The sequence below is a fragment of the Natrix helvetica genome (assembly GCF_964273705.1).
Source record: "Natrix helvetica genome assembly, chromosome: 2".
Classification (NCBI taxonomy): domain Eukaryota; kingdom Metazoa; phylum Chordata; class Lepidosauria; order Squamata; family Natricidae; genus Natrix; species Natrix helvetica.
In genome coordinates, this window is record NC_138552.1 from 57,140,138 (window position 1) to 57,155,846 (window position 15,709).

A 15,709-nucleotide genomic window follows, 5' to 3' on the forward strand; every position below is an offset into this window, starting at 1 on the left:
GGCAACTGAATTGTTTCTTCTTGAGGAGGAAAAAGAAAACATTTTGGTTCTCATCCAAGAAGCTTCATTAGTTCTGAACTGACAAAGCTTCTTGGATGAACAATTGAACATACCGTATTTATTCGAGTATAACGTGCACACGTGTATAACGCGCACCCCTAATTTTCGATTAAAAATCGGTATAAAATTTTGTTTCACACCAAGCATTGTAATTGACAAAAAAACATTGTTGAACATGTGCGGCCATGATAAAAATCATTTATTGACAACGTAAACTGGTATAAACACAATACCGAAATAAATAAATGCCGTCCATTTTATTGCTGATGCCGTAACGTGTGAGCGAGGCGAGGAAATGAAGCGGCGACCATACAGCGGATAATAAGAATTCTCACCCCCAGTTTGGGCCGCCCACTGTACGCGACGAGGGGACGTGTTTTTTTTCTTCGCCCTCACGTACAGTGAGCGGCTGCAGCCAGGAAAAGGCGCAGTGCGAATTTACAATTCACCTGCGCCCTCAATGGACCGGCCGCCACTGCCACCCCACCCCAGCCCTTGTTTATAACGCGCACCCAAACTTTGATTTCTTTTTTGGGTAGAAAATTTTGCGCGTTATAATCGAATAAATACGGTAAACAATTGACGAACTGATGAAGCTTCTTGGGTGAGAAGCAAAGTATTTTCTTCTTCCCCAAGGAAAAAAACAGTTGCCTTTTGAAGAACAAAACACCTTTGAGACAACTATGACCTAGATGACTGAGAATCTCCACAGACATTTGCTCAATACTCCTGGTCCTAAAATTTGAAAGGATCTTCTTAAATTTACACTGAAACTCAGCTGTTACAAATAATAAAAGACTTTATTGATATTGAATAATAGAATTTAGAGATCTCACTAAAAACAGAAGTTACAAAACTAAAGCCACTATTTCCACTTAGTTTTGAGATTGTTCCTTTTTTAATAATTGATAAATGTAATTAAGTTCATATGTCCAATATTTAATTTATCTGAGATATGTTTTCTTTTAAAACGGGAGATGGCTGAAACTCTAAGGAGCTCTTCTCCAGCTGGTGCTGGTAACTACAGTTCCCCAGGGACACTCGTGCACATAGGCCATATTCTTGAGCCTAGCAGAATTTCAAAATATGGATAAACCTCAGCTGAAAACTTATTGAGAACATTTACCCAGCATCATGATCAGTGTACAGGTTTTTTTTTCAAACTGAGCAGTTGCAACTTCAACTATCATGTCTACTTTTAAGAGCATTGCTTCAATTTTATCTTTATCTTTTTCTCTTTTGAAACAGAGCTTCAGTATTCAGCTAATCCAATGAAAATGTGCAGAGCAGAATAATGGAAGCTCCTGAGTACCTAGATTTGGATGAAATAGATTTTAGTGATGATATTTCTGTAAGTATGAGATTTTTCTGTTTATTTATATGCAATTGTTGTTCCTTTAAATACAGGCCTGAATACTCCAGCTATTTCATCAAATAATAACAAATGTTGGAAAAAATTCATTTTGGGGGGGGGGGGGGGATTTGATCTTTGGTTAAAAAAATAAACTGTTAACTCTACCCAGCAGTCACTTAAACCATTATGTCCACTGCATCGTTCAGTGCAGGAATCCAAATTGAAGTATCAACAAACAACTGTCAGGTTGCTGTTTGAGCACTTTATCAAAGAGAAGCCCACACCTCTTAAGGAAATATGATGACATGGATATAAATTTATATTTCATGTTTTTTTTAATTAAAACATTTTAAAACTTGCAGCCTGTTCCACATCTCCAGGAGATGAGACTTGCATCAAGCCAGCTGTCCATGTAATGATTAATTTCCCTCATTGTTCCAATGTAAGAAGCACAACCCTCCCTATGTTAGTAGACAATAATTCTTATCAACCAAGTCCTGCTGATGGAATTGAGGTTGAGCAACTTCTACAAAGCCGCCGGTTATTAAATTTAGATGGTTTGATATGTGCTGTGATACTTATTCTTGAGCTCTTCAAAATCAGTCAGGACTTTGCTGGAAGAGCTAATGTTACACCTAGCAAGAACTGTGCTGCAGTTCAACAAGTATTACTCATGAACCATATAATTAAGAAGGCATTTGCAGGTTAAGCTTTAGCAGAAGAAAGAAACAATTTGAAATACCTGCTGCTGCTTCTTTATTCTTAGTAATTCATAGATCAGATGGAGTAATTATGTGCAGAAGCCCGTTGAGCCTGGCAACTGGCTCTGAGGCAACTGTCTAATATACGATCAGCTCTTTGCTTCTCCTAATCCATCAAAGTTGTTCTTCTTCAAGGATAGCCTGAAATTCTGCACTGATTCATTATATCAGAACAGAATATAAGTGACAAGTCACAATTGAAGCCATTATCCATGACATGCCAAGATTCTGTAACTCTCTTAAGCTATGCTTAAGGCAAAAAGAAGATTCAGTTGTAGTATTGATGTGCTGGACCATATATGTTCCAAAACACACAAACCACTATTTAATTATCTACTTCAAATATGATTAAAACTTGCAGTGAGCCTAGGCAGTGCTCTATTGATTACTTGAGTAAAGTTTAAAGTTATTATCTTAATTTGGAGTACAGGCAAATTCTGAGGAGGCATCAGCCAATAAACAGATTAAAATACGAAGGAATCCAAGCACTCTTCAAAAACTGCCCATTCCAAGAATGCTTTTATTAGCCATAATTATGGGTGGGATGTTATGCCCTAGTGGTGAAACTGCCTAAGTTACTATATCTGACTACTCACTGTTGGGAAAGAGAATAAATTGAATAGAGCAGTTACGTGACAATCCTGTTGGAGGGTTTTTTATAACTAATTTCAAGATGTGGAAATATAGAGTTGTATCTTGAATAAACAACATATATATTCTGTGGTTTCATTTCCTTATTCCAACCCCCTCCAGCAACATCCAAAGTTTGCAATTCTGAGAGCTCAGTGTTTCACTTTAATAGGAATTAAGAATCCATTTAGCCTGTAGTACATTTAGCAAACCTAAATTCAGTAATCAATTCTTATTCCATTATTAAAATGCTATCATTCCAAGGCACACACTTTGCAAAATCTTACAGAACTAATGATGCATCTTATTTCATTGTCCGTAATGAGATTGTGACTACAGATTATTTTATGTTATGAATACTAGTAACAATTTTAAATCAAATAAATGTTAAATGCTCAGTAAGTGAGGGTATTAGACATATTTGTTCAGAATTTCTATTTTTATTCTGGTTTTTACGTGCCATTGTTCTCTTTTGTTTAATTTTCATTTGCTTGAATGTAGAACAAATTCTGAACAATTTTTCTTTCTTTATGTCGATGTTTAATTAAGGCAAGGACTGCAAATTTATTAGACAGTGATCCAGTGCTCATAGTATAATGTATTCAGAATAATTGTCAGTTTATCACTGTAGGATAAAGGAACATATCCCAGAACCTATGGAAGCATAAAACAAAGCAACCTTTTTTTTTTCTATAGCATCTCACTAATGAATGTTACTGTCAGTTCTAGAAATAGGTAATACAAATTTCCCAGTCTCATAATGAGTGCGTAAAACACCATTGATGACATGCAATTAAATAAGGCAGTCTTGTGTCTTCCCAAGAATGCCAGTGAGGGTGGGGGTATGGTTTTCTCCTTGGTAGTTCGTTGATTAGAGTATTTCAAGGTAATACCCTGATCAAGAAACTACCAAGAAGAAACCCACATCCTCACCAACACTGGCAGGGCAAACTACTATATTTAAACAGGAAGCAAACATCAAACTCACCAGCACTAATTCCTAACACTTCACCTGTTTAACTCAAATATGAGAGCGACATGAGTAGAAGAATCATGCTGGCTCAGACATTGCCCATGTCAGATATTGGGGAACTAGAAAAATCTGACAATGTGGGCTACTGGAATAAAACATACAGTACATGGATGAGCAATAGAAACTGGAATTGATTGAATTCTACTACAACAGTAACCCTAATGAAAAGAGATATATGAAAGGTATGAAGGAACTATGGATGGAAATAATATTTGCATCCACACTAACTGATAAACAGCTAGTTACCAATGCTTCAAAATTGTGAAGAAGATGCTTTCACAACCTGGGGAAAACCGACTGCACCTTAAATCCCTGACTCAAGAATACCTGGAAAGACATCTGAATATGCAGCCAACACTTGAAGCTGGAACATCACTGACACCCTCCTCCATCACAAAGCACAGTAGCTGATATGAGGCATAAGATGATGGACAAACTACCTACAGTCAACCCTCAAAACCAGTTACCAAGGGTCATGGAGAAGTACCATCAGATAATACACCAAAAGATGCCAAGAGAGCCCTCATGGCAGTCCCTACTACCACTATAACTGAAATCATTGCATGCTATAATCCTGGAGATGTTTGGCTACACAGTCAAGAAGAACAAAGACTCACAGCCCTGGCTACTAGGCTAAGAAGATGCACTAAAAAACAAAAAGAGCCACCAAGAAATAAATGTCCTGTTCTCCAAAGAACCATACAACAGCAGGGCAATAATACAGCAACATCAGAGCCACCATAAGAGTACTGGAATAATATATAGGAGAAAAACAACACCAGTACAAAGTGGCTGCAGGATCTGAGAAGACCACAACAACCTCTAAGAACAGGAACAAGTTACCATCACAGTAGCAAATATCCAACAATGACTAAGTACAGGTAGTCCTCAACTTATGATCACAATGGAGCCCCAAGTTTCTGTTGCTAAGTGAGACATTTGTTAAGTGAGCTTTGCCCCATTTATGACCTTTCTTGCCACAGTTTTTAAGAGAATCACTCCAGTTGTTAAATTAATAACATGATTGTTAAGTGAATCTGGCTTCCCCATTGACTTTGCTTGTTAGAAAGCTGCAAAAGGGGATCACATGCATCTGTCATAAATATGAGTCAGTGGGCAAGCATCTGATTTTTTATCAAATGGCCATGAGGGTATTGCAATGGTCATAAGTATGAAAAATGGTTGTAAGTCACTTTTTTAAGGGCTGTTGTAACTCTGAACAGTCACTAAATGAACTGTTGTAAGTCAAGGACTACCTGTAATGAAGGACTGGACAGCTCCTGATGCAGGAATGATTCACACCTAGTAGCTAAAGAAACTAACAGCACTGCATTAATATTTAGCAGTGCAGATAAATCAGCTTCTAGAAACTAGCTCCTACCCGGACTGGCTACCACAAGGAAGAACAGTTTTGATCATGAAAGACAAGGCAGCAGCTCCATCCAACTACCAGGCATTAGCCTGCCTTCCCATAACATGGAAGGTTCTGTCAGTTAGATAATCAGAAGGACTGGAAATGGATATAATTTCAAGAGTAGAATTACCATTTACCAGCTCCTCTATATGGATGATATCAACCTGTATGCTAAGAACAAATGAGACATTGAATTTCTGATCCAGTTAAGACAGATCTACAGTGGGATGTCATTTGGACTGGAGATGTGTGGCCAGATGTTAGTCAAGGGGGTGTAGGAAATCAAAACTGATGGCTGGGACTACAAGTGGGCCACATAATAGACATACAGACCATATACAATGAAGAGAGAAGCAAGACAGCAACATCTTGGATGGTACTTGAGTGTACCACCAAAGGATAAGAAAGGCCCTGAAGAGCCAGCTCAATGGGATGAACAAGATCCATGCCATCAACATGTATGCCCTTCCAGTCACCAGATACCCTGCTGGTATAGTGAGTTGGTCAAAGGAGGACACCAAAGGTTTGGGGAGTGTCAAAGCCACTGTCCTGGATGAAATCAAACATTCGGGAGTACATACATTAGGTAACATTCAAAGAATAGCAACTAAGAGAACACCTGAGGCAGCAGCAAACATGAGAGGAAGATTAAGCAGAGAATGCCAGGGCAAGACAAGACTCTGCATGGGATATACTATTGACAGATAGGTGAGATGGCAGACACTGGAAATTCCTACCAGTAGCTGTAAGGGGTTGGGTTAAAAAACAGCATAGAGACACATCAAAGCAGCACAAGGACAGGCCCTCAGAACCAAATCCATATAAACAAAGATCTAACATTCTAGACTAGGATCAAAGCAGTGGTGAGTTCCTACTGGTTCGGACCGGTTCAGATGAACCAGTAGTGGTTTGGCAGCCTGGGTCACTGGAAACAGCAGCAACCCAGGCCTGCCACACTGCCAAACTGGTTCTCTGGGCACCACCATCTTGTTTTTTGCTATTGCAAATGTTTATTGTACTGCGCATGTGCACGCAGCATTCATCAAACACATGTGCATGTGGCGCACCCACGAGCGAACTGGCATTAGTGACTGCTGGAACCCATCCCTCGATCAAAGATGCAGATTGTGCAAGGAGACCTCAGAGACAACCCAACACATAGTGGCAGGGTGTAAGATGCAGGCAGGAAAATCATAAACTGCATGGTACAACCAGGTAGTTGGCATTGTGTACAAGAACATCTGCACAATGTATGGGCTAGACCCTCCCCCCCATCCAGATGGGAAATTCCACACACTTCTAGATCCAGATGTACAGCCAAGTACTGGCCAGTCAACCAGACATTGTGGTAGTAGATAAAGACCAGAAGACAGTGGTAGTGATAGATGTAGCAGTGCCAAGTAGCAGCAACATCAGGAAGAATGAATATGAGAATCTGGAGAAGTACCAGGGCTGAAGTGGGAACTTGAGAGGATGTGGAAACTAAAGGCCAAAGTAACCCCAGTAGATTCCTTAGGCCTGAGATTCCTAAACTGGGAGAGTGGCTCCAACATATCTCAAGAATATCAGAGAGCTCTCTCTCCAGAAGAGTGCAATGCTAGAAACAGCTAAGATCCTGTGCCAATCTATCAGACTCCCAGGCCTCTCAGATTAAAAAAGATACATACTGCCCATAAGGACGTTTAAAAGATATTTGTTTATTTGTTTCCTGGATCACACTGGTGCTGTTCTGGTATTGTTTCTACTAAATTGAATTCTGTGCTGAGAAATAACTGGATGTTAATGAAACAGTCTAGTCAAATGTATGTTCAGTAGAAGCAAGGAAAATAATATACAGGAAAACAAGTTTTGGCCTAACAAAATTCACTCTAGTGGAATACTGTATATAAATTATATTCCAATGTGTAACATTACCTGAATTCAACAAATCAAAAGTTTCTATAAGGACATGATGTTCTTTTCTCTTGTAGCTTTTTCACTGGTAAATGATCAGTAATCAGTCCATATTCTATAGAAAACAAAGACTAAAAATCCACCACCTATGTATAATTTATTTTAAAATTGCTCCACAATGACAGAGCTCTTTAAGTAAGTTCAAAAGAAAAATATAATAGCCATACAGCATTTGCTGGGATTCTAATTAACTTCCTTCATATTGTATGGGATCATTTAAATAGTGTTTCTCAATTATAAGATTAAGCAAATAGGGCCAAGCAATATTTAGAATTGACTTGCAAGATAGTTTTTAGCCGTTTCCTATGAAATTGGATAGAAGCTACGAAATGGAAAAAAATGAAAAGTTGTTAGTTACCTAGGAAAGAAGTGAGTAATGTTGTTTCTTGGCTACTTAATAGATTTTCTAATCTGAAATTCTGTTACTCTGTTTACAGAAATGGCTGATATTTTAAATTTCATATGGGTGGAGGGTGGAGAGAGATTCAAGATCTGAACAGAAGAAAATCTGTCAATGCAATCAACCACACCATTAAAATTGCAATCAAATTTTAAAATGAAATTGATTGTCCTGCCACAAGAAGGAAAACAATATACTGTACGGGGGGGGGGAGTTTTGGCCTAACAAAATTCACTGCAGTGGAATACTGTATATAAATTCTATTCCAATGTGTAACACTACTTGCATTCAACAAATCAAAAGTTTCTATAGGGACATGAGGTCCTTTTTTCTTGTAGCTTTTTCACTGGTAAATTATCAGTAATCAGTTCAGTTAAGCAAGTATTTAACATATTCTTCAGTTATTAAAGTCTACAAATGGAAACTTGTTTAATCCATTTTAAAAGACTATGCTGTTTTGAGGCTACACTTTAACCCAGTAGTCTCAAATTCTGTTTGCTAATCTGTTCATGAATAGAAAGGGGGAAATGCCTTTTGCACCTTTAACAGTGCCAGAAGGTTTTCTCCTCTGAACAGGAAAAATAACTTTCTATAGAAGGAGCTTTCTGTAATATAATATTTTAATTCTATGTGTTATAATTATATGTTTTAAATAAATTAACAAAAAGGTTCATTTAACAATATCTCTGAAGTCTTTTGTTAGTGTTTTATTTCAGTCAAGGCATTTAAAGTAGAACTACTATTGTTGGGACTTAACAGTTTTTTAATGTTGAAAAGGAGCCTTCATACTTGAAAAATTTGGAAAACACCGATCTGATTAAAAAAAAACATATTGTTTAGGATCATGCGGGTGTTTGCTTCATAATATTGATAGAATATCTGTGCTTATATTTGAGGTTTGTTTGTGCATGTGCAATGACCCCCAAACTCTCTGGACTGCTGGAAACACTTGGATGTTGAGAAAATATTGTGGGCATTTTTGCAAAATGCTTTTTTTTTTAAACAAATTTTTATTAGTTTTACAAAAAGTTTCAGGAAAGAGGATAATGGATAAAGTTACAAATTTTGACAGCTATATTATGCAGGAAATGGCACTCCCCCCAATTCTCATAACTTTCACTTATTAATACATTTGATAATTACTACTTAGTAGTATTTTGACATCTTATTTTAACCTTATGTCTTCAAGTAATTTCAATCTATTTTATATCAAACAGAAAAAATTCCCTGTATTAGCAATTGCATTATTTTTCTAATTCACTTTTGTGATCTAAGTTTTCTCAGTGTTGCCTCTTCTCCCCCCACCAGCAAGGCTCCGGCACCTCCCGTGTCTTGTGTATCCCGTGTGGTATCATCAGTTTTGTCTATGAGCACTTTGGTTTTTTCCATGAAGGCCTCGGCCTCCATAGTTGTATTAATTTTAACTCTAGTGTCCTCCCAGAATATCAGCATACCTTCTGGCAGAAGCCATCTAAACCAAACCCCTTTCTGGTATAGTTTCTTCGCTAAAAGCGAATATTTTTTTCTTTTATTTCTGACTTTCTTTGGGATTTGTTTCAGGATGACTATCTCTCTATCCTTGTATTTTAACACTTGCCCCCTTTGTGCACTCAGAATCTCATCTCTTGTAGTCTTTCTAAGAAATTTAATGTGAACCTCCCTTGGAACATTGTGTGTTCTAGCGTAAGCTGAATTGACTCTATAGACCAGGTCAATATCCCATCCCAACTGTTGTCTGTCTTTTTTAATATATTCAGCCAATAGCTTTGTCATAATTTCCCTCAAATCTTCATCATCAGCCTCAATTACATTTTGAAATCTAAGGAAAAAAGACATCCTTTCAAATTCCATTTTTATCTGATGGTTCTCAAGTTCTTGATTTCCTCTCTGGACCCCCCTCACCTCCCCCCTCATCTCGGCCATCCCCTCTTCCAAAACTTCCAGTCTTTGCGTATTTTGAGCCATTCGGTTTTGGTTTTCTCTGAGCTGTTCGTTCATTTCTTTCAGTTGATTCTTCAGTTCCTCCTGCCCTTTTAAGATCTTTTGGAGCATCTGTTGGGTTAAGTCCTCCTCCGGGGCCTTGGGCTGTAACAGAGATGTTAATGTCTGTTGCCCACTGGGGCTGGACATTGAGGATGTTGGGGCAGAACCAGAAAAGCCTGGTTTCCCAGGTGGTGGTCTTTTCGGTGCCATTTTGATAAAGAGAACAAAGAGATGTCTGTGTCAATACAGTGAGAAGGCAACTGTAAAAGTGGATAGCCAAGAGAGATCACGAGGCAGGCAGTCCAGGCAAATAAAGACCTTTTCTATAGTTCAAATCCAAACAATAAAATCCATTGTTCCAAGTCCAGAATATAGTATATCAAGAAATATCTCTGAGTGTCACGGAGACAAAGACAAAATGCCAGCAGTTTCCATGGGTGGAGTCAAATTTCAGAGTGCATGAAGACAGCGGAAGTGTGCCATCTTGCCTTGCCAGCACCGGGATCAGAAGGCAACAAACCAAAAGTTTTCAAAGTTTTCAAAAAAGTCAGATCATCACCTCATTTTCACAATTGCAGCAGAGTATTTATCTGCTGCTTGCTAAGAGTGTGATTTCATTCCAGAGCTCTCCCCCCTCCTCCTCCTCCGGGGGCAGAGAGCAGTTCAAAGCCATTTATCCAAGTGGGGGGGAATCCCCCTCCCTCCAGTCACACTTCCCAAGAACAGATTGAATGCTTTAAAAAGCTGGCAATCCTTTAACAGTCAGAAAAGGGAACGGGGAGAGTTTCCACTTCACCACATTGCAGCTGCAGCCTTCCAATTGTCGAATTCGCCCAGCTGTCTCGAAGTGAAAGTGTGCAGGGGTGTAGGAGCTCCTCGCGCCTCCCCTTTAGCCTCCTGGTGCCTAGGGCAATGCAGGGAGACCCCCCCTGCGGCCGACGCCGACGCAGAGGACCCCCAGCTAGCCGTCCCCTCGGCAGGGGCCCCTACAAGTCTCCTTGTGCCCCCCCGATTAGGGGGGAGCCCACCAAGAGCGTGCGGGGCAAGCAAAACATGCCCGTCGCTCTCCACAACCGGAACCGGACTGCAAAATGCTTTCTTGCATCAAACCTCTCCATTCATAAAAGAACTGTCATGATGAAAACCAGTTACAAAGCACTATTCTCCAAAATGATGCCAACGTTTTAGATTATAAGTATAAAAACAGAGTGGGATGGAACTAATATTTACAAAAGGACATTCCTATGTGTTTATCTATTGGCATGTAGAAGTCTGAGAAAGAGAGGAACCTAGAATTAACAGAAGAGTTAGACTAAATGAATGTAATGATGCAAAAGACACTTAACAGAATTAATGGACTTTTTTCTTTATTGCCAACATCTGCTTTGAACAACATAAATATAGACACTTCATGTGGAAAACACCAGATGAACATCTTGTGAATCAAATAGAAATAGCAATTCAAATTCATAATGCAAAATAGTAGATTGGGAAGTGCAATCCAGGACATTTCTAGAGCCAATTTTAAAACCAACCATGGTTTATTAAGTATCAAATATATGGATTTCAGTCCTTCAAACTAGGCCAGATCAGGACTCTACATGAAATATTGAAATTGAGATATACTGAAATACACTATAATAACAGAATCTTGAAAACTGAACAATATTTCCTCTTCTCTTCTTCTTATATCAAGAAAGTTAAGATAGGGTAACATGCATTTCTTTCTTGACTATTTTGTTTAACTAGCTTCAGTTCATGTATTGCTATGGGTCGGTCTTTAAAACTTTCTCCAAGGTTATTACAGCAGCTCTCTAATAAAAGGTTAAATATAGAAAATTAAAATGTTGCGATTTCAGCAAGTTTATAACCCATGGAGTACAGAATATAAGACAGAAGTTAAAAACAAAATTAACTCACACAAATTGTCCAGAATAGTATAGAGCAGGCATGTGAAACTCACGTCATCTCGGTGTCTTCACATGACGTATTGTGACTTTTTTCCCCTTTGCTAAACGAGGCATGGGTGTGGCCAGCGCATGACACACCCGGACCATGGGCTGCAAGTTTGACAGCCCTGGAATAGAGTGCTTGAGCCAGGGGTTAGACTAGAAGACCTCCAAGATCTCATCCAACTCTGTTATTCTGTACTCTGTGAATGCTATTGGACAAGACAAAAGACACAATAAAAAAAAACAAAAGAGAAAAAAAATCTGAAAAAGGAAATTGACCAACTTTCATAGATAACTAGCATGTTCACCAGAAAAAACTGGAGGATGCAAGTTTAGGACAGCAAGAAGTGTGAATAAAACTAAAAACAGACTCCCAGTATCATTGAGCAAGGATTATGAAAGGTATGTCAAGCAAAACATTCAAAAGAGGTGGAATAGAACAAAAAATAAACAGGAGAGATATTTTCAGAAATCTCAAAAAAGTCACAGGAAAATTTATGTCTAGGGTGGTAATATCTAAGAATAATTATGAAAGAAAGGAGGCAGTTAAAGGAATATGGAAACTTTTACCTAAACTCTTCACTTCAGATGATAAAACAACAATACTTGTAGACAGAGAATTTATTCAGACAACATCTCTTATTACAAAAAGAGCCACAATTAATCCAAGTGTGAAGTAATAAACTAAAAATAATAAATGAAATATTAGTATACTGTTAATGTTGCAGTAGAATAAGCCGTTAAAGTGCTTATGGTTCTGAGTTAAATCAATAGAAAACATGACTGCATGACCTAGAGATTATCAGGTTCAGTGTATATCCATCCTACAGTGAAGAAAGGTGCAGGAGAATGTGCAAATTGCCCAAATTACTTCAAAATTTGCTTAAAGTCTTGCAAAAGTTACAGATATATATACACAGAGAGAGAGAAATGTTAAATAAATGGGCAAATTTAGTAAAGTGGGGATATAAATTCAGATAGCTAACATGAAGTACTTGATGAGAACAAAACAATGAAATAAGGAGTTAGAACAAATGAAATATGGAGTTTTTCCTTTGATTCATTCACCACAGTAAAACCTTAGATCAAGGTTTTTAAACTGTTTTGTGGAATTCACCAAGAACGTGATGAGGTTCCATGAGCGACTAAGAGCAAACAAACAAATCACATGAACATAACCAATTTTCTGTCATTAGAAAAGCATTATATTTTCATCAAGTTTTCTGGGATTATTATACCAACAATTTCCATGGGTTCAAAATATTTAAAGACCACTGATCTAGATGATATGAGAATATGGAATGTGTTAAGGTGAATTATCAGAACACGTGATAATTATTTTGGAATTCTTTATAGTGAATAAAGTTTAGCACAGTATATGAACAGCCGAAATTTAATCTATATCTTACTTTTGATTATTTGCCTATAAAGTCTTGTTCTATCAAAGTCAGCTATGACTATTTTCCCAAGATGAATGTGTGGGGCATTTATACCACAGCTATGTGAGTGCTATGTTGTGCATTTTGTATTTCTTTTTGTATACTGTTCTTAAGAAAGTTAGGATTATATACTGTAAGAATTGAGACATTTTTTCCAGGAATATGTGGGGTCTGGCAATAATTGGATCATCACTGGCTATGCCATTAGAGTTAATAAATAGGAATATTATTTTTCATGTTATAATTCAAGTATCTGTGTTGTGGTCATATTCCCCTGACACATAAACATACAAATTATTTGATCAATGATCAGAACAATAAAACAGTTGGAGAGCAAAATTACATTTCAATAATATAACATATAACCACCAAGTTGAAATGATACATCAAATTCTAATGACATAACATGTAATGTCCTTTATCCTGGAGATAATATTTATTCTTTGTTAAAGCCCACTAACAAATTGCTACAGAACAGCCGAAATAAAATTTTTAGCTGCATTGTATGTGATGTTAAGGTTTGTTGTCTGATAAAAGAATAAAATTATTCTGATTCTTGTGGTACATTATGTATATGCCAGGTAATCCGAGCCACACTTTTCATAGCATTTTGGTTAAAAATTTGAGGGCCTGATTATCTATGGATCGTCTTATACATGATTAATACAGGTACTTTTAAAAATTACTGTAGTATATACTTGTGGATCAGCCCTTCTGCGGATCTGAGATGTATTTTGGCATCTAAAAATTTCAGCTTATACAAGAGTTTGTTATCTAATATTGACTCTTTTTCTAGTCCTGCAATTCCAATCTAGAAGGTGGGTATGCAGTTTATGTGCATAATGGTGCTTAAAAAGGAAGGATATCACAGAAACTGAGCTTAATATATCTGTTTCTCCTCATTATATAAAAACCATTCAGATGTATTGCATTTCCCAACTATTCATAAGAATATGGTTATATAAAAAGGATTGGACCTGTATCTTATGTTCTGAAATTAATTGCCACAAAAATGAAGGCTTTTTAGTATTAACTAATTGGACCAGCCAATATCAGATCTTCTATATCTCAAAAAAGCTTAAACTATTTGGTTGGTTTGCACTCCATTAATTTAATATATTTTGGGATAAGATATTGTTGATATAGATGGAATTGTCCCTTCCTTCCTTCCACCCTCCCTCCCTCCCTCCCTCCTTCCTTCCTTTCTCTTTACTGGACTAAATTTAATATCTTGTATGTTAGCTACTATAGCAGTATTTTTTGCCCGTTTTGCAATATGCATAGTATAAGATTTGCTGTGTACAAAGATTAGTTTAACAATGCTAGTTACTATATGAGTTACTATGTTTACTTACTATATGAGTAACTAAAGACTTCCCAAAAGGAATTATGCAATTTATCAGATATTTTATTGTTTAAAAGTGAATCCAGTGATACTTCATGAACCTCAGGTTGTATCAAAAGAGAAAAAAAACTTTGTTTTAATGCTTAATCCTTGAGAACTTGGTTTATTTTTCTGTATAAGATCATAGCATAGCAGAGAATGTTTCTGTATTTTTTTCTATTTCTAAGACACACCACTTTAAAAACACAAACTATGTAAACAGCAGAAATCAAAATCCATAATCAATTCAACAATGATCTAAGAGTTCTACAATGTATCCATTACTCATATTCTGTAAGCCACAACCCCTGCTTGGATGTTTAATATGATATTCCTAGAAGCACAGAAGACTAGATAATTACACTGCAATTTAGATGGATTCACTTTTTATTTTTTAAAAAAGCAAACAAGCCAGGAAGCATTTTGCCATTTGGATGTTCCCTTCATTTATTTCTTTGATCACATTGGGCTTATCTAGGAAATATGAGTAACTCCTTTTGCTTTGTTTGGTTTTGAAATCTTCTGTGGGAAATTTACATGCACTGGATTGATTTTTGTACATTATAGTCAGTTGACCTGGTGTGGTTGAATTTCATGCAGACTTGCTTTCTTTCGGATAGATGAATCCCTATGTCTAAATGCAGAACTTTGAGCTGCATCCAACTACGTCTGCCCACCAGCAAAATAGACACACACACTGCATAATAAACCTTTGGATAATATATTATTCCATTAAAAAGAAGCAGTTTCTTTACTTGCAGCATGACTGGATTTCAGTTAATAAGTGATGCTTAATTCTTATTTTTCAGTACTCAGTAACTTCCTTCAAGACCATCCCAGAATTACGTAGGAAGTGTGATTCACAGAATGAAGACAGAACAGGTATTCTACTTTTTGGAAACTTCACTTTTACAGTTGCTATAGGGCTGGGTGGTTCCCCCCACCCCCCACCCCTTCCCCTCACCCTAACAGTCTTCTTGCAGCTCATTTTGTGTGACAGCTTTCCGTAACAATGGGTTTCTTCGTTGCTACCATCCAACCCCAAACCTAACCTCAGTTTTTTCCCCTCTATTTTTTTTTAAGATGTTAGATCATTAGCAACGGCACCAACAAAAAGTTCCATAAAAGGATTTGGTGCTAGACAGAAAAACACAGAGTTTAATCTCAGCAACTCCAAACCACAGTATATGCAACAATTTACTGAAAAACCCGAGAAACCATTAGTGACAAGACATAATGATGCAGGCGCCAATGAAAAAATGTTGGATACATTTACTGCACAGATGGTCATAACCAGTTTGAAGCATAATGTTTTGCCAAATTCTGAAACTCTATCAAGAATGCTA

The 15,709-nt window shown here is 37.3% G+C and overlaps 1 protein-coding gene across 2 annotated transcripts in view; it reads left to right on the top strand.

Moving 5' to 3' along the window:
• Positions 1–15,709, top strand: part of SNCAIP (synuclein alpha interacting protein) — a 121,910-nt gene that overhangs the window by 61,359 nt on the left and 44,842 nt on the right. For both annotated transcript variants that reach the window (XM_081943545.1, XM_081943546.1), the window contains exons 2-3: positions 1,309–1,411; positions 15,173–15,245. In XM_081943545.1, the coding sequence (XP_081799671.1) occupies positions 1,355–1,411; positions 15,173–15,245 (130 nt within the window). In that variant the 5' untranslated portion in view covers positions 1,309–1,354. The remainder of the gene's footprint in view (positions 1–1,308; positions 1,412–15,172; positions 15,246–15,709) is intronic.